At 44.1% G+C, this 24829-nt stretch overlaps 1 protein-coding gene across 1 annotated transcript in view; it reads right to left on the reverse strand.

The window, feature by feature from the left end:
* Positions 1–561: 561 nt before the first annotated feature.
* The window catches only part of CA2H3orf20 (chromosome A2 C3orf20 homolog), a 99191-nt gene continuing 74923 nt past the window's right edge, over positions 562–24829 (reverse strand). Inside the window, 5 exon segments of the mRNA XM_047849153.1 lie at positions 562–787; positions 1408–1539; positions 7756–7898; positions 9232–9339; positions 11897–12200. Of these exon segments, the coding sequence (XP_047705109.1) occupies positions 691–787; positions 1408–1539; positions 7756–7898; positions 9232–9339; positions 11897–12200 (784 nt within the window). The 3' untranslated portion in view covers positions 562–690.

Consider the following 24829-nt stretch of genomic DNA (forward strand, 5'->3'; position numbering starts at 1 on the left):
CAAAGAGCACTGAGGCTAGGCTAAATGGGGACATTAACACACGAGGGGCGGGGCACAGGGTCTCTGGCTGTCTGGGACAAATAGATATCACTATCTTTTCCATCCCATTCCATGCCCCTTTCCCTCTCATTCCACCTGCCCCCTTATTCTCCCTCTTCCCTAGTTTCCTCTTCCCTCGTTCCTCTTCCTGCCCCTTCTCAGCGGCTCTCCATCTCTCCCCCTGCCTTTCCTCCCATCTGTTGCTCCTCTTCTCTGTCTTTCTCCTCCCTCTTTCTCTCTCACCCTCTTTTCCATCTGGGCCAGAAACAGAGTCCTTTTCCACCTAGTGAAGGATAGGTAGGAGGGCACAATTCAGTCCCATCCAAGACCTCCCCAGGGTTAATATATCCTTTGGCTTGGCCCCCTTAGAGTGAGATACCTGTTTCCTTGGGAATGGGAGATTCTCTGGCTGGTTTAACTGGTTACAGAGGAAGCTCTGGGTCAGAGGAACCACATTTCCAAGGACTCAGCTTGGAACAGGTCTGTGGAGGAGCCAGCCTATCCCACGGCCTCACCCAGATGCTGGAGGCACGCTTATTTATTATGCAGGGGCTTAGAGAAAGGGGGTGGGAGGCTTGGGAGGCAGGACTGGGGTGGATGTGAGAGGAGCTGTGTCCAGGCTTGGAGCTCTGGGTAGCTGTGGGGGCAGCATCATTTCTTGGAGGGCTGTTTTTTCCAGATGGCCGACTTCTTACTGCCTCTCTTGGCTTTGCTGAGAGTATGCAGAAACACTTCAGGCTGTTTCATTCTAAAAACCAAAATAGAGAGAAGCAAATGCTGGGAAATGGGTGGAGAGAGGTTGTGTGAATGGGGCCCAGAGCCCTGGCCCTCTGCTTTGCACTGTTGAGGCTCTCTGGGTGTTGCTGCAACCTGGGGGGTCCCAGTGGCACCTGTAACCTTTCTAACAAAAACTGTAACAGTTTTGTTTTTCCATTTCATAAGAAATGTGTGATTTTTCACGCTCTTGCAGAATACATAATTCATTTCAGTTAACATGGCCAAGTTAAGGTCTAGGAAGTTTCTCGCAGGGAGACAGTGGGCAGTCTCCACTCATCTCAGACTGATGATGGCCTGGACTGTAGGATTTCACCACAAAAGGCCTCAATGGCCACCACCCAGACCACTGCCAGCAGCTCTGGGGAGCTGAGCAATGCCCAACTGGACATTGTGTTGATTAAATGGGCTAGCTGTCAGGGATGGTTAGAGATGACCCAGGCCCAGGGGGAAGTGACTTGCCCAAGGCCACTTAGCCCCACATGGACTCTGTGGCCTGCAGCAGAGCCAGGGGCTCTGCTATGAGCCATGCCCATTCTGTTTACCACAGGAGGGCCCCTCAGCCCTGGGCCGGGCAGGGTGGGGGGCACCTACTTCTCAGCTTCAGGGGAGGACTCCTCCATCTGGTCCGCCATGGTCAGTGAGGAGAAGCTTCCTTGGATGTCTTCTGGTATTGTTTTCTTGACTGAGTCAGGGTCTTCCAGGCCCGGGATGTAGGTTGAAATGCTGCAGGGGAGGCAGGGAAGGAAGGGCAACGCTCAGCAGAGCCACAGCCTGAGGGGGCCCTGAGTAAGCAGCCCTCACCTAGCGCTGCCATTTAATGTTCCGGTTCCGAGAGAGAAAAGGACACAGGGCTGCCCCTCACCAGGGTGGGTAAAGGGAGAGTCTGACCCCTGGGGACACAGAGACTCACCGGAGGTCAGCTTCTCTGGCTTCTGTTTAGGGCTGGAGTCACCCTAACTCTGTGCGAGCGACACCTGTGCACCCAGCACTGACCATCGGAAAGGTGTGCAATGGGGCAGGAGGGCTCCATAAAGTGAGCAAGGGAGGGAGGGAGCACAGGATGCCCAGGAAATAAGTCCTTGTGTACAGTGTTAGGGGTTGTGTCCCCCTCCCCAAATTCACATGTAGGGGGAGTCCAAATTCCTGGTACTTCAGATTGTGGCTTTGCTTGTAAATAGGGTCACTGCAGAGGCAATGAGTTAAGATGAAGTCATACCAGAGTAGGGTGGACTTTTAACTCAAAATACCTGGTGTCCTTATAAAAAGGGGGCAGTGTGGACACAAGCACACACACAGGGAGAACGCCATGCGAAGTCTGGGGTAACAATGCTGCCTCAAGCTAAGGAATTACCAGAAGCGAGGAGACCAGCCTGAGCGAGTCCTTCCCTAGCGCCCATGGAAGGAGCATGGCCTGCCCACACCGCCATCTCTGGCCTCCAGAACCATGAGATAATACATTCCAGTTTAAGCCACTCAGTGTGTGAAGCACTGTTACAGCAGTCTTGGGAAACTAATGAGGACAGAGACGGAACAGGCCCTTTTACTCCTCATTTCTTCATATTAATTGAGCCCCTGCTATGTGACTTGCTTGAGGGCAGGGTGTTTCGCGACAAGAGATGAGCAGGGGAGGGGAGACAAGGGCCTCTTCTGTCATTCTGAGAATCCCAGAAAAATAAAAAAGGAAGGTGTGGACCTGGCTGTCTCCCCGGTCCCCTTTGGTCCTGGCTGCAGAGGTGGCAAGAAAGCAGATTCTGGGAGTGGGTCTCCTGAGGCTTCCTGAGCCGAGTGCCCTTGTCCAGCACCCGACCCACCCCGGTCCCCCAGGGTGGGTCATGGCTCAGCATTTGTTAGGAACTCAAAACATAGGTAAATGGAGCAATGGGAGTCCAGCCCAGTGGGGCACCGGAAAAGGACTCCTACGTGACAGCTGCCAATAGCAGGTTACATGACGAGAGAGTCAGGGTGACCAGGATGGCGGGAGCATCAGCGGCGGGAGCATCAGCGGCGTCCCTAAGTGAGACCCTCCACCAGGCCTGGGGCCGTGTTGGCAAATGACACGTACTGACACCTGGGGAGTCCGTCTCCTCCATCCGGGCCCCGGGCTGATGGAGAATGGACCTGGTTACCAGAGCAGGCGGGGTGGGCTTTGGAGACCAAAGCAGCCTTCGCCCTGGGAGCTCATTAACTGGGGAAAATAGCCCCTTTTTCTCCCTGCCCCCTCAGCTGCAAAGCACCCACAGAGCATTTCCCCCCACCCCCCACTTTTAAACTGTGGTTAAAAGTACATAACATAAACTTTATCCATTTTTTTGTACACACTTTAGTGGCATTAAGTACATTCACACTGTTGTGCAGCCGTCCCCACCATCCATCTCCAGAACCTTTTCATCGTCCCAAACTGGAACTCTGTCCCCATTAAACGCAAACTCCCCACTGTCCCTCCCTCAGCCCTGGCACCCACCCTCCGACTTTCTGTCTGCTCTGGGGACCTCATGTAAGTGGGATCACGTGGTATTTGTCCTTTTGTGCCTGGTTTATTTCACTGAGCATAATGCCCTCAACGTTCATCCGTGTTGTAGCGTGTCAGAATTTCCTTCCTTTTCCATTACATGCGCAGAGCACATTTTCTTTCTCCATCCATCCACGGACGGGCACTTGGGTTGCTTCTGCTTCTTGGATATTACCGACAGTGCCACTATGGACTTTGAAAGCCCACCTTCAATTCTTTTAGGTGCCTACCCAGAAGTGAAGCTGCTACACCATAATTCTATTTCTTTCTGAGGACCCCCTCCGTACTGTTTTCCAAAGCCGCCGTGCCAGTTTGCATTCCCGCCAGCAGTGCACGTGGCCTCAGGCTCCTCCACATCCTCGCCAAAGCTTGCTATTTTTGGTGCTCCGACAGCAGCCATCCTGATGGGTGTGAAACCATGTGTCACTGTGGTTTTGACTTGTGTCCTCTGATGATTAGTGCCCTTTGCTCTTTTTCTTCAGTTTCTGCATCTTTGGAACAGCCAAGCTAAAGCAGGTTGAGGTCTTATTCACTTCCAAATCCCCAGTGCCAAGCACGAGGCCGGGCATGCAGGAGTTGCTCAGAAATGGAAGGAATGGCAGGACTGCCACGTTAAAAGCAGGAGCTGCTTCTGGAGAGAGGAGCCTCACACCACTGGAGGTATATGAGGGGCAGCCGGATGGCCTTGAGGGCCAGTTATCAGTGGACACTCTGTCAACCGGCCCTTCCTCAGTCTGACCTGCCCTCTGCTTCCCTGGGATAAAATCAGCTCTAGGTCTTCAATCAGTGAACGTTTCCCAAGGGGGTTCAATGTGCCAGGCTGTGAGCATGAGCAAAGGACACAAACAGAAGGGAGGTGGGCCATGTGATACAGGACACCCAGTCCTCTGGGCTGGCACAGCTTAACACAGAGCTTCCCAACACACTGCCTTCTCCTCCAGGCAGAGTGGTCTCTCCAGCCCTGCATGAATCTCCCCCCGCCCCGCCAGTTGTCCTTGGCCTGGCCTGGCCCCCACCCTCCTGCTCCTTCACAACCAGTCTACTCACTAGCAGGGGCCCCACCCCATTCTCCGCTGGGGCTTGGAAGGCCTCAGTGGGGGGCCCCACCTCCCTGGGCAGCCCGGCTCCCCTCCCTGCTCACAGCCCTTGCTTCTCCACGGTGGCCTCACAGACCTCAAGCCCAGATGGATGGCCGTCTCTGTGGCTGGCTCCTCTGAGTGCCGGGTAAGCAGCCCAGCCCTTCTGGATCTGTACTCCGGCTCTGCCCACCCTCCTGCATTTACTCTGCCCACCTGTATTTTCTCCCTCCCACCTCCGCACTTCGAATCCTCCCACGGGAGCTGCATAAAACCAAGCAGCTGAAAGTCTACTCTGGCAAGGAAGAAATGACTCCCACCAAGGGACAGGGAGGACCCCCCTTGCCAGAGCTCTGCTAGCGTCCCTCTTGGAACAGAGGACCCAGAAATGAAAACGCTAACACTCCAGGACCTATGGCTCCCTTGGGCTGCACCGATAGCTCTGACTTCTAAGTTACTTTTTTCAGCATAACGGACTATCATGCTGGGGCTTCCAACATCCACTGACCATAAACCTTCCACAACTAAAAGTAAACATTTGTTCATTTTCCTCCCAAACCCCTACTTGGTGGCTGAGCCTACTGCAAACTCCCACTCTGTCATCTCTCCCCATCTAGGGCACAAATGATCAGTCAGGCTTCCATGAACACATCTAAGTTGCATATTTAGGGAAAAAGTGGACAGGCCAAACATAGAGGTCTGCCCTTTAGGCCCACCACCACTTACTGGGTGTGGCCGAGCAAGCAGCTGCCTGAGCCCCGTCTATCCATCTAGTTCTCGAGGACATCAAGAGATCTCACCCAGTGTCTTCCTTGAAGTTAGGTATTCTAAGCTGACAGCGTGTCTCACTACTATTCTAGTTACCCTGCTGGAAGAGGAATTGGGCCAGCGGGTGGCTTTAGAACGTGTCCCAAATTTCTTTGACATTCCTCCCGTCAAGAGGTGTAGTGTCATTTCCCTCCTGTGAATGTGGGCCGGCCCTAGGGAGTCACATGGAGTGGACGGTGATGACATACATGACTTATGAGGCCAAGCCATATAAGGCAACCCAGTCCCCACCTGGCTGTGTCTCAGGATGCTCGCTTTTGGAACCCAGCTGCCATATCTGAGGAGGCCCGGGCCACATGGAGAAGCCATGTGTAATTGTCGCGGCTGAAAGCCTCCACGGACCACCTGACTTGAGTGAGCAAGACTTTGGGATGATTCCAGCCCGTCAACTTCTGATTGCAACCACATGAGAGACCCTAAGCAAGCACTACCTAGCTGAACCCGGTTGGCCCCCAAACTGCCAGAGATGGTAATAAACAACGGTTGTGTGGTTTTACACCACTAAACTTGAGGTAGTTTGTTCCACAGATAGAGATAAAGGAACTGTTGTTATGGCAACATTTTCTTGTAGAATTCCACTCTTTTTTCTCTAAGTGCTTTCAAACTGCCAACCTAATAGGCCATTCTGGAATTAAGAGGAGTTCTACTGGTTTATAGTCTCCGGAATCCTCCCCTTTCCACTTCCAAAAACCTAGACTCTGTGTGTGTGTGTGTGTGTGTGTGTGTGTGTGTGTGTGTATGTGTGTGTGGTTTGCTGATTCTTTCTCCATCATTCCTCAAAAAATTATTGAAAACCATTGTAAGTATTAAGTCCTTTTAGAACCCGTGCATATAACAAATTAAGAACCTGGAATTCATTTTAGTAATAATAATGACAGCACTAACAGCTATAATTTGTAACCTCTCAATAAATGTTAGTGATGTACCAGAACTTCACACACACTGGCTCATCTAATTCTCACAACCCCATACAGTGGAAACTATGTTTGTTCTTGCTTTGCAGGCAAAGAAGCTGAGGCAGAGAGAAAGTAAGTGGTCCTTTGAGGGACAGTGGAAGTCAAATAAGAGCTACATCTTTTTGTAACTAGTTTTTGGCATCCCCATCTACCATACCCCTAAGCACCCCATCTGTTAAATGTTTCTGAAAATGCCTTTGCTTGCTGTCTCTGACACCTTCCAGTGGTCTCAGTTCATCTTCAGTGTGGGCCTTCTGGATAGCGTCCTCCCCAACCCCCTTCTGTCTTTGGTGTATTTCTTTCTTGAGCCCAAGCAGACCCAGAGCCTCCGTTTCCCTTTCTCCCTGGAACTGTCATTGAGCTGGTCTTGAATAACCTCCAAGCCCTCCTTGAGTCTCAGGCCTTGGGGTCTCAGTGACTTTCCTCTCTGCACCTGCCAGCATCTGCCTTCCTGATGTCCACAGGCTCCTTGGGATCCTGCCTTCTCTACTAAGCTGTCCAGGATGCTGGGGTCAGGGCCTGACCTCTACCAGATCCTCCTAGAGGAACCTCTATAGGGTCAGGCAGACACACTGGCATGGCCCCAACTCAGTGCACTGGGGAGAAATTGGCATCAGGACTCCTAGAAAGCGGAGAGGCCTGGTGGGAGTGGGGTGGGGTTGCTGTCCCGACTCCAAGCGGTAGGGGCACAGTCAAAGGCAAGCCCATGTGCTAGGCAGGCGTATGCTTTTTATGTGTGTTTGCTCATCACTTTCTGGTTTATATGGCACTTCAGCAAACACGCCTTCATTACATCCTCACAACAACCCTGGGAGGTGGGAATTATCACCTTCATTTTAAAGGTGAGGATAATGAGGATTAGGGAGGCTAATGGTTCCCCAGCTTATAAAGAGCAGAACTGAGGCTTTCTCTTCCTCTTGGAACTCCTGACCCAGTAAATTTTTCACTGCATTTTCACAGGCATTCCAGAACCCACTGCCAGCTCTTAACACAGCCTCCAGCAATGTCATAAACCCCATGCTCCTTCCCTGGACCAGGCTGCATGCTTCTGGAACCAAGAGACCTATGTATGCTCATCTCACCCTAGCTGGGCCTAGGAGTCACTCCATAGATGGATGTCACCTGGTTGAAAAGCCTACGCTCAGTGGCCAAGAAGCAGCCTTAAGCCAGCACCACCCCATTCCCTTTACAAGGGACTGAACTCACCTCATGAGGGACCCTTGACTACATGGCCCTGCTGGTAAACAGAGAAGCAGGACTGGGATCGCACTGAGGACGGGGTAGGGTGTCGTAGGGCGAAAGGCAGGGATGTCACTAGGACCCCCACCCAAACCTGTCTCCATTATTTTCCCCCACAGAAATTGGCACTGTGCACATCATCCTGTGTCCCTCTTTCTCCAAGAGGGCACTTTCCCCTGACCTGTGTCCCAACAGCGTGGCCTCATTCCTCCTTGCCACCTGTGAAGTCTTCCGTCTTGCTGCCAGCTTCTGTCCCTAATAGTGTCTCTTCCATAGCAAGGTCTCCTCCCACCCCGTCCTTGCCCTGCACCCCAAGTTTTTCCTGTTTTACCTAAATTTGTAGTTGTCTGGCAGGAAGTAGCCCATCTTGCAGTCTTGTCGAGCCTGGAAGATCTGTTTCAGCAGATTCTGCCTGCTATAGCCATATCCATTCAAAATGCAGCCTCCAAAAAGGAGTTTTCCCCCAGCAAACATCTGTCAACACATAGGAAGGAAACAGCAGGAGGGCACTGAATCTCAGGATGGTGCCATGGGCCTCAGAGCCTGTGCCAGAATTCAGGCCTTTCTTTGATGGTTTCGGGCAAAGGGTATTACCCTCCCCAAGTCGCCCAGTGAGGTGTGGCTGAGCCTGTTCCCCATCAAGGTCTCCCAAGTCAGAGGGCAGCCCCACCATCCCAGCCTTTGCCCTCTGCTGGCCCACCTGCTCAGAGGTCACCTCACACACAAGGGCTCCAGAGCCCTGGGGCCTGAAGGGTTTCTTCCTGCTCAGAGGGACCCACTCCACCCTCCTACAGCTGGCTGGCCCACTTATACATATGCATTGATCAGCTGGCCCCATGGGATGGGAGCTCTTGAGGGTAGGGATCTTGTCCTATGGCTCTCTGAACCCCCACTCTCTACATGTCAGTCTCCAGCAAATAGACACCTGTCCAAAGATTTCTGTGCAAGGATATCCATTAGAGTGCTATTTGTCATGGCCCACTGCCCAAACAAAAAGGAGATAATGTAAATGTCCAACAAAAGGATCACAGGTAGAGAAATCAAATGACTGATTCTCATGCAGTGATTAAAAAATTACAATTAAAAAAGCAAGACTCCAGAGGCACCTGGCTGGCTCAGTCAGTTAAGCATTGGGCTCTTGATTTCAATTCAGGTTATGATCTCACAGTTCATGAGATCGAGTCCTGCATCAGGCTCTATGCTGGCAGTGAGGAGCCTGCTTGGGATTCTCTCTCTCCCTCTCTCTCTGCCCCACCCCACTTGTTCTCTCTCCCTCTTCAAAATAAAAATTTTTAAAAAACATTTAAAAAAAGCAGGACCCCAAAATCAGAAAAATCCAGGGGCCAAAATGTTAGCATGGGCATGCCCCAGGGCTTCCAATAGTGCTGGATCCAGCAGCTGCCCAGTACATCCTCATTGTGTGAACAAATGAGACAATCTGGGTAATACGGGGAAGCAATTATTTTCTAAATTTTTTCAATAAATATACATATATTTTTACAATGCCCTGCTTTTAGTAAAAAGTTATTTAAAAACAGACAAAGAGAATTTGGTTCTCCAGGTTAGGTGTCCCTCACTCCCTTGAGTCTTCTGGGATGAGGGACGCATGGGGTCAGGCTGCAAACGGGAGACTGGGCTGCAGCCCTGGCTCCATGTGATGGGTGACTCTCAGTCAGGCCTTCTGCCTCAGAGCCCACAGACCCTCTCTTCTTTCCCCTCCCATATCTGTGATTCCACAAGGGTAGGGGCTATGGGGGACTAGGTTGGCAGTAGTTGGTGGTGAGCCCCCCACCGGGCCCCAGCTCACCAGAACCATCCCCTGCACCACAGCATACTTCTTCACCAGCAGTGGTGGGTTCTTCTGCAGGGCACTGCCCAGGTCATACCGTAGCAGGCGGTAGGGGTCATGCCGGCACTTCCAACAGAGAAATAAGTGCCCATCAATCCTATGCCAAGAGGACGCACTCAGATTGCAGAATTCTTAGCCAGGCCAAGTTCCCATGGAATCCTGGAGCCCCTCAACATCCCCTCCCAACTCCTGTTCAACAGGCTGTTCAGCCTCCACAAGCACACCTACCATGACCATTGCCAAAGGATGCCATCTAGGCATCTGGGTTCCTCTAGGGCCTTCTGCTTGTGAAAGCTGTCATGGAGATGACTGTGCCCTACCACTTGACAGCCACTAGCCCCACACTCTAGGGTCTGCAGGACTTGACTGTTCCCTTTGCCTGGGAGAAGCCCTGTGGGAGATTTGGAGGTATACTGTGTTCCTGGGTGTACCTATTTTCAGGATTCCTCTACCCTCTGCCCCCCTGCCCCTCTGGACAACCCCTGTCAGTGCCAGGACCTGAATCAAACCTACATCTCAAGGTGGGACCTGGGCAATCCAAAGTAAAGCTGGTCTCTTTCCCCTCCTTTCTGGATGCTACAAATCCATTAATATGGCTAATGTATGATGTTTTCTGGTTTGATCTGCCTTTTATTCCAGGTGCCTCTAACTGTCCTACATGACATTTCAATTTATTTTTTTCCGGAGAGAGAGGGGAAGTAAGTGTGCACAAGCAGGGGAGGAGCAGAGAGAGAGAGGAAGAGAGAGAATCTCAAGCAGGCTCCACGGCCAGCATAGAGCCTGATGCAGGGCTCAATCTCAGGACTGTGAGACCATGACCTGAGCTGAAATCAAGAGACAGACACTTAACAGACTGAGCCCCCCAGGCACCCCTGATGTTTCTACTTAAAATTTGAAACCCAGGGGTGCTTGGGTGGCTCAGTTGGTTAGGCATCTGACTCTAGCTCAGCTTATGATCTCATGGTTCGTGACTTTGAGCCCTGCTTCAGGGTCTCCACTCTCAGGACAGTGCCTGCTTCAGATCCTCTGTCCACCCCCCTCTCTTGCCCCTCCCCTGCTCACTCTTGCTCTCTGTTTCAAAAATAAATAAACATAAAAAAAAAGTGAAACCCAGAACTGTATCTGGTATTTTAGCTTTCAGAGCAAGACGTTAGGGAACATTTCTACCTTAACCAAACACACTGGAATGGTGGAATCAGAGGCACTGTGACATCTGACACCTCCTTCCAGAATTGTCCTCTGCACCCCTCAAAACCCACTATCTACTCCTCCATTGGCCTCAACCACCTCAGGTCAGGCCCGGTCCCCATTCGCACTTCTCACAGCTGGGCTGGACCGCCATGCATCCTACATTTATGAATAATTATTAATAAACCATTAATAGCCCCAAGGTAATTAAATGTCACCTCTAAGGTCCTATGGGGGCAGGGATCATATCTGTCTATGCATGGATCATTGCAGGGCAGGAACTCAGTAAGTTTTCACTAAATCTATGTAAATTGGGGTTGACTCCAGGAAACATACATGGCTTTGATGTATGTGACTAGTAAAAAGCCTTCTGGTGTCTGATCAGACTGGTTCCAATGCCAAGCTCCTGGCACTAGCTGGGTAGGCTCATGGGGTCAGGAGGCTGCACCCCTGGGAGCAAAGCTGGAGAAGGTATCCCCAGGACAAACACAAAAGCTTAGACTTTGTGTCTGCAGCAAAGGGAGAAAGGGCAGACAGCAGACCAGAGAGGGCATGGGGCCAAGAGGATTTGAAGGAAGTTACTAGATGAACATGAAGCTCATGTGCTCACGTGACATCCTCTGCTCCAGTGGGGGTGGGGATGTGGCCACCCTTGAACTGTGCTAACCCTGCCAGAGATGGCTACTGACTGAGGATGATGATGAGACTCAGGAAGGACCCTGCAGCCAGGATGGGGAGAAGGTGGTTGAGAAGGTGGTTCCATGTACCCCTGACTAACAGACCCTTGAACAGGGACCTCAAGCACCCATTTCCCTGCTTCTTCCGGGAACATTCACCCACCTGCTCAAACCGTCTCATCCTGGGAGACTCTCCCTGATCTCTGGAGGTGACAGGGCCTGCTCCCAGCTCCTGCAAATTGGAACTGGCCTTTCATGGCCCTGTTCAGGAGTGCTATATGTGCTCCCCACCATGCTGGGAGCCTCCCTGGGGCTTGGCACAGGGCCCGTGCACAGTAGGTACTTGGCTACAGTCTGTGAATATTCTTGAGCCCTGGGTACCCAGTGGTGAGCCCATCTCTGCTCTAAGTACTTACATACCAATATACAACCACAGCTACGGTCAGTGCCCTGGATGAAAATGGCAGGAAAAATCTTGAATGCAGACAAAGCACCCACATAAATGTGGTGACTTTCATCTCAGGACAGGAGGATGAGTCAGAGAGAGTAGAGGGGGCAAAACGTGGCAGAAAGTGTGTGGAAGAGTGTGTACAAAGGCCTGGAGGAGAAAAGGAAGTAAAAGAAGGCCTATGTGCTGAGGTCGAAGGACAGCCTCTCAGCCAGATGCTCAGCCAGTCCTAGCCTCCCTGTGGGGGGTCCTCCCCCCAGGTTCCTGATGCCTGGACCCTGGGGCCTCCTTAGCTGGGCCCAAGACCAACCTGGATGCAGGGTGAGGCACGGCCCTGCTGCCGGTGGCTGTAGAGTGTGTCCAGCATCCACTGGAGCTGTGCGGTACTGGTGGGGTTCTGGCTTGAGACTATCCCGAACACCAGTACCTGGCTGGGGTCGCGGGGCGCAGACAGGAAGCGCTCCAGCTCCACATCGGTTACCAGGGGTGCCTTCACCAGGCACTTGCAGCCAGCCCTAATGTCTTCCTTGCGAATGAGCTTCCGCAGCACCAGCGGGCAGTCAGAGGGCGAGGCTGCCCACCTGGTGGGGCTGCGCACCTCTTGGGCCTTCCCCCTACAATGAGAAACAAGTGGGCCAGTGCTCAGTGGGCAGGGCTCAGGTCCTTGCCCCACTAGCACCTGCTGGTGCAGCACCACCTTGGATGGTGTGTGTGTCCCTAACCTCTGTGTTCTTCAGTTTCCTCAGGTGCAAAACTTGTGACTCCTTCACCCATCCAACAAAAACTTTGGAGTCATCCTGAACCCTCTTCTTTCTCTGACACCCACACTCCATCCAACCCATCAGTAAGCCTGTCTGCTCTACATTCAAGAACGATCTAGAATCCATCCACTTTCCTGCCCTCCTACTCCTACTGACACGGCACAAGCTGCCATCATTTCTTGCCTGGATGACTACAAGGGCCTTCTAATGGTGCTCTTCCATCTCCCCTGACCCCTCTTCAATCTATTCTGCACACACCAGACTGGGGAATCCTGGTTCCTGTTAGAACCTAAGTCACGTTATGTCACTACTTTCTGAAATCCTCCAGTGGAGGAAAGTGGAATATATAGAAACTGCTATATTTTGATAAGAAAGTGTTGTGTTTTAACTTACTCATTTACTACCCTCCACTCCCCAGCTTGGTGGTATTCATGGGGATGGCAGCCCATGTTCCTGGTGTGGTTTGCTGATACCAGAGATGGTAATATGAACTTTGCTCTCAAGGAACTGTGGTTGGGTGGTTTGATGTGTCTGGAGGTTCCCTGAAGGATTGGCTAATGGCTTGCCTTTGTATTTCCCACCTTGGAATTTTCTCCTGGACAGCATCTCTCAAAGTATTTAGAAGGAAATATATCAGATACAACCTCCTGGTGCAAGGTATAACACACAGGAACACAGTACACAAACCAAAAAGCTTGGGAATAAGAGGCTGGGGAAAAAATTCATGAGGGAATAAAGACTTTGGAAGGTTCTACATACACTAGGGAATCTAAAGGGACACATGCATGCCCAGGGTTGGAACCATGTTTAGAAAAAGCCTGAGAACATCCTAGATTTTCACCCCTGGCAGATCTTTGGGCTCCACACAAGTGGGAAGTGAAGGACAAAGTAGAGATGTAAAGAGCCTGGCTAAAAGCACTAAAGGAGTGTACATCAACATAGTTAATCTGCAATGATAGGAGGATTGTTGTCACTGTTGTTGTTGTTGTTGTTGTTGTTGTTGTTGTTGTTGTTGTTTTGGCTCTAGGTATTTAAGGAAGTTTGTCAAATTTTTCTAGCTGACTACTAAGCTAACCAGAGACCTTATGATCACACATGACAAAGAATATAGTCTCTATGAAAGTAGTCTAGAAAAGTCTCTAAACAAACAACTACAAACTATGAGTAGCAAAAACAAACCATGGAAAGGGAGGAATTTTGATTTCTAGAATTACCACAGTATAATACTAAAAATATTCAGTTTTGAACAAAAAGTTATGAAGAACTAAAGAGAAAGAAGAAAATATTTCTCATTCACATGAAAAAAGAAATAAAGAAAAACTATCCCTGAGGAAATCCAGCTATTGGACTTACTAGGCAAAGATTTTTAAATTAACTGTCCTAATTATGCTCAAAGTACTAAGGAAAGCAGGAATGAAGAACTAAAGGAAACCAGGACAACAACGTCCACCAAACAGAAAATATCAATGTAGAAATGGAAAGTATAAAAGAAATCAATTAGAAACTTTAGAGTTGAAAAGTACAATAAATGAAATAAAAAATTCAACAGTGGATCTGAACAGGCCAAAAAAAAAAAAAAAAAGAATCAGCAAACTTGAAGACAGGCCAAGTGAGATTATCCAGTCTGAGGAATAGAAAGAAAAAAAATGAAGAAAAATTAATAGAGCCTCAATTACACGTGAGACACCATTGAGAATACCAATATATACACAATGCAAATTCCAGAAGGATAAAAAAGAAAGGAGCAGAAAGAGTATTTGAAGGAATAATTGCCAAGAGAGTCTTCAACTTTGACAGATCTCTAACAAGCTCAACAAATCTCTAGGTAAGATAAATTCAAAGAGATCCACAGTGAGACACATTATAATTGTTGAAAGACAAAGACAAAGAGTATCTTGAAAGCAACAGAAGTATTTCATCACAAGAAGGATCCTAGTAAGATTAACAGCCAATTTCTCATCAAAAATAATGGAGGCCAGAAGGCAGTGGAATTACATATTTAAAATGCTAAAAGAAAAAAAACTTTCCAATAAAGAATTCTATATTAAGCGGATTTTCCTTCAAAAATAAAAGAGAAATCAAGACATTCCAAGATAAACAAAAGTTGAGGAAGTTTGTCACCAGTAGGCTTGCTGCAAAAGAAATGCTAAAGTATCCTTTAGATTGAAATGAAGAATACTAGGCTGTAATTTCAAACTATATAAAGAAATAAAAAACACTGTAAAGGTAACTACATTAAGTAAATATAAACCCACATTATTATATTTTCAATTTGTAACTCCTGTTTTTTTCTATATGATTTAAAAGACAAATACATAAAACAATAATTATAAAACTATGTTAATTGGGCACACTATGCATAAAGATGTCATTTTTGACAACAACAATGTGGCAGGGAGTATGGATCTGTATAGAAGAGATTTTGTAACTTTTGAAGCTAAGTTGGTATTAATTCAAGCTAGATTGTTATTGTAATTCCCAGACTAACCACTAAAAAATAACTAAAAACTACACAGAAAAGGAAGTAAGAAGGAAATAAAACTGTGTGTATTATTTAGGGCTCTCCAGAGAAACAGAACCAATAGGATATATGTAGATATATATCATAGAAAAGTTATTACAGGAGTTGGTTCATGTGATTATAGATGCCAAGAAGTCCCACAGTCTGGTGTCTACAAGCTGGAGATCCAGAAAATCTAGTATTAAAATTCAATCTGAGTCCAAAAACCCAAGAAACGGAACCAACAGTGAAATTCCTAGTCCAAGGCCAAAGGCATAAGAAGTAAGGCTTCTGTGTAAGTCCTAGAGTCCAAAGGCCCAAAAACCAGGAGCTCTGATGTCTGAGGGCAGGAAGAAATAGACTTTTCAGCTCAAGAAAATAAAGAAGAAATTCACCTTTGTTTTTTTGTTTTATTCAGGCCCTCAGTGGATTGGATGATGTCCACCCACACTGGTAAAGATGGATCTCTTTACCTGTCTACTAAATCAAATGCTAATCTCTTCCAGGAACACCTTCACAGACACACCCCAAAATAATATTTTCCCCTTAGCCTAGTCAAGTTGAAACAAAATTAAGCATCACACCATATACCAACATACATAAAAATAAGAAACAAAAACAAAAGTCAACAATGGAGGAATTGAGGAACAAAAACTAAAAGATTTTAGAAAACCTATTAACAAAATGGAAGAAGTAAGTCATTAATTGTAATTACTTTTAAATGTAAATGGATGAAAATCTTCAACAAAACTCAAAGACTGACAGAATAGAAAAGAAAACAAAAAAACAAAAAACCCTATGACCCAATAATATGATCTCTACAGGAGACCCATTTTAGAATCAAAGATACAACTGGGTTGCAAGTAAAAGGATGGAAATAAACTCCAAGCAAATAGTAACCATAAATGAACAGGAGTAGCTAAACTGATAAGAGACAAAAATAATACTTTAAGTAAAAAATGATTTCAGGAGACAAATGAGGTATTAGACATTAAGAACAGGGTCACTCTCACTAGAAATATAACAATTGTGAATATATATGCAGTATGACAACACAGTCTAAATATATGAAGCAAAAACTTACAGAACTGAAGGGAGAAACAGAAAATTCTACTCTAATAGTTGGGTATTTCAACACCCTATTTTCAATAATTGACAGAACAACTAAAAAAAGACAAAAAAGAAAATAGACAACTTAAAGAACACTGTAAACCAACTAACCAAAGAGACATATGGAGATCATTTACCTTAACTACAGAAGAATATATATTCTTCTCAAGTGCACAGGGAACATTTTCCAGGGTAAACTATATATATTCACCCATCAAAAAGTCCCAATAAGTTAAAAAAAATGAAATCATAGAAGATATTTTCTCCAATAAGAATGGAATGAAATTAGAAATCAGTAACAGAAGGAAATTTGGAAAAATCATAAATATGTGGAAATTAAGCAACACATTAAACAATCAATGGATCAAAGAAGGAATCACAAGAAAAATGAGAAAATACTTTGACATTAATGAAAACAAAACAACCCAAAATACTAAAACTTACAGGATACATTGAGAAGAGTACTCAAATAGAGATATATAGCATTAAAAGAGAAGAAAGAGCTCAAATCAATAACCTAACTGAAATTTACATTAGAAAAACAAGAGCAATCTAAACTCAAAGCTAGTAGAAGGAAAGAAATAATTCTCAGTAAGTAAAGAAAATAGAAAATAGAAAGCAATATAGAGAAACAACTAAAAAATGTTTGTTTCTCTGAAAAGATCAACAGAATTCATTAATCTTAGTTGGATGTAGGAAAAGTAGAGAAGACTGAAATTGCTAAAATAAAATATGAAAGTGGGACATTATTACTGATCTTAAAGAACTAAAAAGGAGTATAAGAAGTCACTGTGAACTGTACACCAACAAATTAGATAACCTAAATGAGGGGCAACAGGGTAGCTCAGTCAGTTGAGTGTCTGGCTCTTGATTTAGGCTCAGGTCATGATCCCAGCATTGTGGGATCGAGTTCCATGCTAAATGTGAAACCTGCTTGAGATTTTCTCTCTCTTCCCCTCTGCCCCTTTCCCCAACTGATCCTCTTTCCCCTAGACCACTTTCTTACACCATTCACAAAAATAAACTCAAAATGGATAAAGGACCTGAATGTGAGACAGGAAACCATCAAAACCCTAGAGGAGAAAGCAGGAAAAGACCTCTCTGACTTCAGTCGTAGCAATTTCTTACTTGACACATCCCCAAAGGCAAGGGAATTAAAATAAAAAATGAACTACTGGGTCCTTATGAAGATAAAACCTGCACAGCAAAGGAAACAACCAACAAAACTAAAAGGCAACCAATGGAATTGGGAAAAGATATTTGCAAATGACATATTGGACGAAGGACTAGTATCCAAAATCTATAAAGAGCTCACCAAACTCCACACCCGAAAAACAAATAACCCAGTGAAGAAATGGGCAGAAAGCATGAATAGACACTTCTCTAAAGAAGACATCCAGATGGCCAACATGCACATGAAAAGATGCTCAACGTCACTCCTCATCAGGGAAATACAAATCAAAACCACACTCAGATATCACCTCACGCCAGTCAGAGTGGCCAAAATGAACAAATCAGGAGACTATAGATAATGGAGAGGATGCGAAGAAACAGGAACACTCTTGCACTGTTGGTGGGAAGGCAAATTGGTGCAGCCACTCTGGAAAACAGTGTGGAGGTTCCTCAAAAATAAAAAATAGACCTACCCTATGACCCAGCAATAGCACTACTAGGAATTTACCCAAGGGATACAGGAGTACTGATGCATAGGGGCACTTGTACCCCAATGTTTATAGCAGCACTCTCAACAGTAGCCAAATTATGGAAAGAGCCTAAATGTCCATCAACTGACGAATGGATAAAGAAATTGTGGTTTATATACACAATGGAGTACTACGTGGCAATGAGAAAGAATGAAATATGGCCCTTTGTAGCAATGTGGATGGAACTGGAGAGTTATGCTAAGTGAAATAAGCCATACAGAGAAAGACAGATACCATATGTTTTCACTCTTCTGTGGATCCTGAGAAACTTAACAGAAACCCATGGGGGAGGGGAAGGAAAAAAAAAAAAGAGGTTAGAGTGGGAGAGAGCCAAAGCATAAGAGACTCTTAAAAACCGAGAACAAACTGAGGGTTGATGGGGGGTGGGAGGGAGGGAAGGGTGGGTGATGGGTATTGAGGAGGGCACCTTTTGGGATGAGCACTGGGTGTTGTATGGAAACCAATTTGAAAATAAATTTCATATATTGAAAAAAAAAGAATCATGAACTTGAAAAAATATATATTAAAAAATATAAATATATTATATATTAAAATATATAACATATTAATATATATTATATTATAATATTAATAATATATTATTACTATATCTTAATATATTAAAATATATGATATACAATATATATTAATATATTATAATATTAATATAATATATAATATAAATATATTAATATATAATGATATGTACTATATAATATAAAATATATGTTAATATATAATTATATTATTATATATAATACATATTAATATATAATATATAATATATATGTTAATTAGAAAAACTAAATGAAATGGATAAATTCCTAGAAACACACAAACTGCCAAAAATTACTGAAGAAGAAATATAAAATCTGAATAAGCCTCTAACAAGTAAAAAGATTGAATTAGTAATAAAAAAAACTTTCCGACAAAGAAAAGCCCAGGACCAGATGGTTTCACTTTTGATTTCTACCAAACACTTGGGTAACTAACACCAATTGTTTTCAAATTCATCTAAAAAATAGATCAGGAAAGAACACTTCATAACTCATTCTATGAGGCCAACATTACCCTGATACCTGAGCCAAAGACAATTTAAGAAAAGAAAAATATAGATGGATATTCATTATGAATATAGATGCAAAAATTCTCGATAAAATAAATCCTAGTGAACCAAATCCAGCAGCATATTAAAAGGATTATACACCATGACTAAGAGATTTTCCCAAGGAACATAAGGGCGGTTCAACGTATGAAAATCAACCAGGGTAATACATATCCTTAATAAAAAATGGAGGTTAAAAAAAATGCAACATCTTCTCAGTTTATGGAGGAAAAAAACATTTGACAATCGCAACACCCTTTCATGAATGTTGATAAAAGCACTCAACAAGCTAGGATTAGAAGGGAACTTCCTCAATATGATAAAAGGCATTTATAAAATACTCACCACTAACATCATACCCAATGGTAAAAGACTGAAAGCCTTACCTCTTAGAGATCAGGAGTAAGACAAGGATGCCCACTTTCACCATTTTTAAAAATGTTTATTTGAGAGAGAGAGAGAGAGAGAGAGCAAGGAGTGGCAGAGAGAGAGTGAAACAGAGGATCCAGAGAGCTACATGCTGACAGCAGAGAGCCCAATAAGGGGCTCAACCCCATAAACTGTGAGATCATGACCTGAGCCAAAGTTGGCTGTTTTAACTGACTAAGCCACCCAGGTGCCTAAACCATTTATATTCAACACTGTACTAGAAGTTCTCTAGCTAGAGCAATTAGGCAAGAAAAATAAATAAAAGCCATCTAAATTGGAAAGAAGGAGTAAAACTATTTCTATTCACAGATAATATGAATTGTATTTGGAACATCCTAAAGAACACACACACACACACACACACACACACACACACACACACACAGAGTTAATAAATTCAGCAAATTTCAGGATAAAAGATTAACAGGCAGAAATCAGTTATATTTCTATACACTAGCAAAGAACGATCTGAAAAGGAAATTTAGAAAATATTTTCATTTATAATAGAACCAAAAAGGAGAAAATACTAAGAAATAAACGTAACCAAGAAAGTAAAAGACTTTCACAGTGAATATTACAAAACATTGAAAGAAATTTTAAAAGATGTAAATAAATGGAAGATATCACATGTTCCTGTGTTGGAAGAATTAAAATTGTTAAACTGGCAATACTACTCCAAATGACCTGAAGATTTGATGTGCTTCCTATCAAAATTTCAACCGCCTTTCTTGCAGAAATGGAAGCGCCAACCCTGAAATTCATATGGAATTGTTGAGGGGCCATGAATAGCTGCAACTACTTTGAAGAAGAAGAACAAAGTTGGAGGACTCACAAATCTTGATTTCAAAACTTACTACAAAGCTACAGTAATCAAACCAGTGTGATATAATGACAGACATATAGACCATTAGAATAGAATACAGAGCACAGAAATAAACCCTTACATATATGGTCAAATGATTTTTAAATAAGGGTGTCAAGACCATTCAATAGGGAAAAGACATTTTCTTTTCAACAGATGGTGTTGGCAAAGCTGGATTTCCACATGCAAAAGATGAATTTGGACCCTTACCTAACACTTCATACAAAAATGAACTAAAAATGGATCAAGAACCTAAAATAATATAATTCTTAGAAAAAACACTGGAGAAAAGCTTTACAACATTGGGTTTGGCAATGATTTCAAGGATATGACAACAAAGCCACAGGTAACATAAGAAAAAATACACAGATTGCACTTCAGGAAAACAAAAAATTTGTGCATCAAAAGATACTATCCATAGAGTAAAAAAACAACCCACAGAATGGGAAAATATTTGCAAATTATATAACTGATAAGAGATTAATACCTAGAATATTTAAAGAACTAAAATCAAAATAACAAACACCTGATTAAAAATGGGGAAAGAACTTGAAGAGCCATTTCTTAAAAGAAAGATATGCAAATGGCCAACAAGCACATGAAAAAATGCTCAACATCACTCATCATCAGGGAAATACAAATAAAAAGCACAATGAGATACCACCTCACACCTGTCAGAATGGCTAACATCAACAACTCAGGCAACAACAGATGTTGGCAAGGATGTGGAGAAAGAGGTTCTCTCTTGCACTGCTGGTGGGAATGCAAACTGGGGCAGCCACTCTGGAAAACAGTATGGAGATGCCTCAAAAAATGAAAAATAGAACTACCTTACAACCCAGCAGTTGGACTACTAGCCATTTATCCGTGGGATACAGGTGTGCTGTTTTGAAGGGACACATGCACCCCAATGTTTATAGCAGCACTATCGACAATAGCCAAAGTATGGAAAGAGCCCAAACGTCCATCAATGGATGAATGGATAAAGAAGAGGTGGTACATATACACAAAGGAGTATTACTCAGCAATCCAAAAGAATGAAATCTTGCCATTTGCAACTATGTGGATGGAACTAGAAGGTATTACGCTAAGTGAAACTAGTCAGTCAGAGAAAGATAAATATCATATGACTTCACTCATATGAAGACTTTAAGACACAGAACAGATGAACACAAGGGAAGGGAAGCAAAAATAATATAAAAACAGGGAGGGGGACAAAACATAAGAGACTCTTAAATATGGAGAACAAACAGGGTTACTGGAGGGGTTGTGGGAGGAGGGATGGGCTAAACGGGTAAGGGGCATTAAGGAATCTACTCCTGAAATCATTGTTGCATTATATGTTAACTAACTTGGATGTAAATTTTAAAAAATTAATAAAAATAAATAATAAATAAATAAAATAAATAAAACACACCCAGGGCAAGCTAAATGTAGACTATCTTGACATAGATATTTGAAATAACTAAGTAAATTTGAGGTGTCTTTCATTACAAAAGTATGAACAATTAATCCTTGCTTCCCAATGATGTCAGTAATGTATAGTTCTATAACAACTCTTGTTAACTATTTTTATTTTTTTTCTTGTTAACTATTTTTAAAACTGCATGATTGTACATAGCATTAGCGCTTATATAAAGCAATTAATAAATTTATACTAAACACCTACCCCCCCCCAAAAAAAATCTATGAAACATCACCTCACACTTAGGATAGCTACTATAAAAAAAAAGAGAAAACAGCAAGTGTTGGCAAGGATGTGGAGAAATTGGAAACTTTGTGTGCTGTTGGTATGAATGTAAAGTGGTACAGCCACTGTGGGAAACTATATGGTGTTTTCTCAAAAACAAGAGACAACTTCGGGGTGCATGGCTCTGTCAGTTAAGCATCCAACTTCGGCTCATGATCTCAGCTGACAGCTGACAGCTCAGAGCCTGGCGCCTGCTTCAGATTCTGTGTCTTCCTCTCTCTCTGCCTTTCCCCCACGTACACTCTTTCTCTCAAAACTAAATAAACATTAAAAATGTTAAAAAAAAAAAAAGAGATAATTTCCATATAATCCAGCAAATGCATTATGGGCATTCACCCAAAAGAATGTAAAACAGTTCTCAAAGAAATATTTGTATACCCATCTTCATAGCAGCATTACTCACAATAGCTAATACGTGGAAGTAACCCACGTGTCTATCAACAGATAAATGAGTAAACAAAATGTGGTCTATATATACAATGGAATACTATTCAACCCTTAAAAGGAACAAAATTGTGACACACACTACAACATGGATAAACCTGGAAGACATTATGCTAAGTAAAATGAGCTACTCACTAAAAGACAAATACTGTATGATTCTACTTATTTAAGGGACTTAGAGTAATCGAAGTCATAAAAACAAAGTAGAATGGTGGTTGCCAGGGGCTGAGGGAGAGGAAATGGGTGGTCAGTGTTTAATGGGGACAGAGTTTCAGTTTTACAAGATGAAGAGAGTTCTGGATATGGACAGTGGTGATGGTCTCATAACATGAATGTATTTAATACCACTGAAATATACACTTAAATATGACCAGGATGATGAATTTTATGTTATGTGTATTTTACCACAACATAAAGTTGAAAAAGAAATTATAAAATTACGCTTGACTTCACTGACAATAAAATAAGTATGGAAGATGTAGAGTAGGAGGACCCTAAGTTCACCCGTCTCATAAATACAATTAGGTTAACACCTATATCAGTGTAAATGTCCCAGAAAACAACCCAAAACCTGGCAGAATAGACTCTCTACAGCTAAATATAAAGAAGAGGCCACATCAAAGAGGATAGGAAGAGTGAAAACACAGTCAGGAACTAAATGGACCTGGAGGATTGTGCTGGAAGGGAGGGATACTGCAGGGGAGGAGAGGAGAAAGAAATAGACCCTCACATCAGGCACCCCAGTCATGCGGAAACTGCACAGGGAAGACAAATCCCCATAATGTTTGGCTTTGAAAACCAGAGGGGCCAAATTTTGTGAGTTCTTACGATCAGAGGGCTTAACATCTGGAACTTTAAAAATCAGTGGGATTTTTCAAAACTCTGAGAGGGCAATAGGAAATTGAGTCCCTGCCCTTAAACAGCACAGACAGCCCCATGGAGATACAGCATAGAAGCAGCAGTTTGAAAACCGCCGGAGGTATACAGGAAGAAGATCTGTTTACTAATCTCAGAGCATGTGCTGAAGGGGCAGGATCATTGGGAGACTTCTCTAGGAACCAAGAGCTGGCAGGTGCCATTTCCCTCCCCTACGCCCTAGCCTAGACACGTAGATACCTGCAACGAGTGCAGTGCTGAAATTCGCTACTTACTTGCTAACAGGGCACCCTATCCCCACACACTTCTGTGGATCCACCCCCTCCAACCTGGCAGGCCATGGCTTCCAGAAGCTGTAGGTCCCTTCCCACAGCAAATCTTCTTAGACCCTGTTAACACCACCTGCCCTGCTTCTGTATTCTCCTTCAGACACCACCCCCCCACCCCCATATGCCCTTAGATGGAGCCCATCCAGAGTGATGCCACAAGCCTGGCAGCATGCAAGCTGCTCCAACAGGGACCAGTACCACTCCAAAGTGACACCTGCCCCAGGGAATGGGGAAGATAACCACTGACACCAGTCCAACTGTGGCCCAGCAGAGGCCTGGGAGCAGACATCTGGTCTATGGTAGGCTCTGCCCACCATCAAAACTTCTCAGGGAAGAACACAGGAAAAGCACTCTGTATATTGGTGCTACTGCATCTCTGGAAAATGCCTGGCCTGACTCAACTCAAACCTCAAACTGGAAGCCTCAGACTAACCCATTAACAACACAGGAAACAAGCCCTGCCCACAACAGGTAGAGAGAGCCATTGCTGATAACTGAAGGCAAAAGTGACTCAGCCACAATGGCAGGGTACACTGAACACACATAGGAGACACCCCTGAAGCACCAGTTCTAGGGAACAGGGGACACTGCACGGCAGGGCACTACAGGACCTCTTCTTCATAAGGCCACTACTTTCAAGAGCAGGAGACATAGCTGAATTCCTAACACATGTAAGAGACACAGAGTCAGGCAAAGCGAAGAGATGGAGGAATATGTCCCAAATGAAAGAACAGGACAAAATCACAGAAAGAGACCTAAATGAAATGGAGACGAGTAATATACCTGATAAAAAACTTAAAGTAATCACCTATAAGATACTAATTTCAGACCTAAAGACACATACAGATTAAAAGTGAAGGGATGGAGAAGAATTTATCATACAAAAGGAAGTGAAAAGAAAGCTAGGGTAGCAATACTTATATCAGACAAGGTAGACTTTAAAACAAAGACTGTAACAAAAGACCAAGAAGGACACTATCTAATTAATCCTAAAAGGAACACTCCAACAAGAATATATCACTGTACATATTTATTCACCCACATAGGAGCACCCAAATACATAAAGCAACTAATAACAAATATACAAAAAGTAATCAATAGTAATACAGTAATAGTAGGGGATGACTTTAACACCCCATTTACATCAATGAACAGATCATCCAAATGGAAAATCAACAAGGAAATAGCGGCTTTGAGTGACACACTAGACCAGATGGATCTAACAGATATATTCAGAACATTTCATCCTAAAATGGCAGACTATATATTCTTTTCAAGTGTACATGGAACATTCTCCAGAATAGATTACATATTAGGTCACAAAACAAGTCTCAACAAATAAAAAATATTGAAACCATACCATGTATCTCTTCT

Source organism: Prionailurus viverrinus, chromosome A2 (genome assembly GCF_022837055.1).
Source record: "Prionailurus viverrinus isolate Anna chromosome A2, UM_Priviv_1.0, whole genome shotgun sequence".
NCBI classification, from domain to species: domain Eukaryota; kingdom Metazoa; phylum Chordata; class Mammalia; order Carnivora; family Felidae; genus Prionailurus; species Prionailurus viverrinus.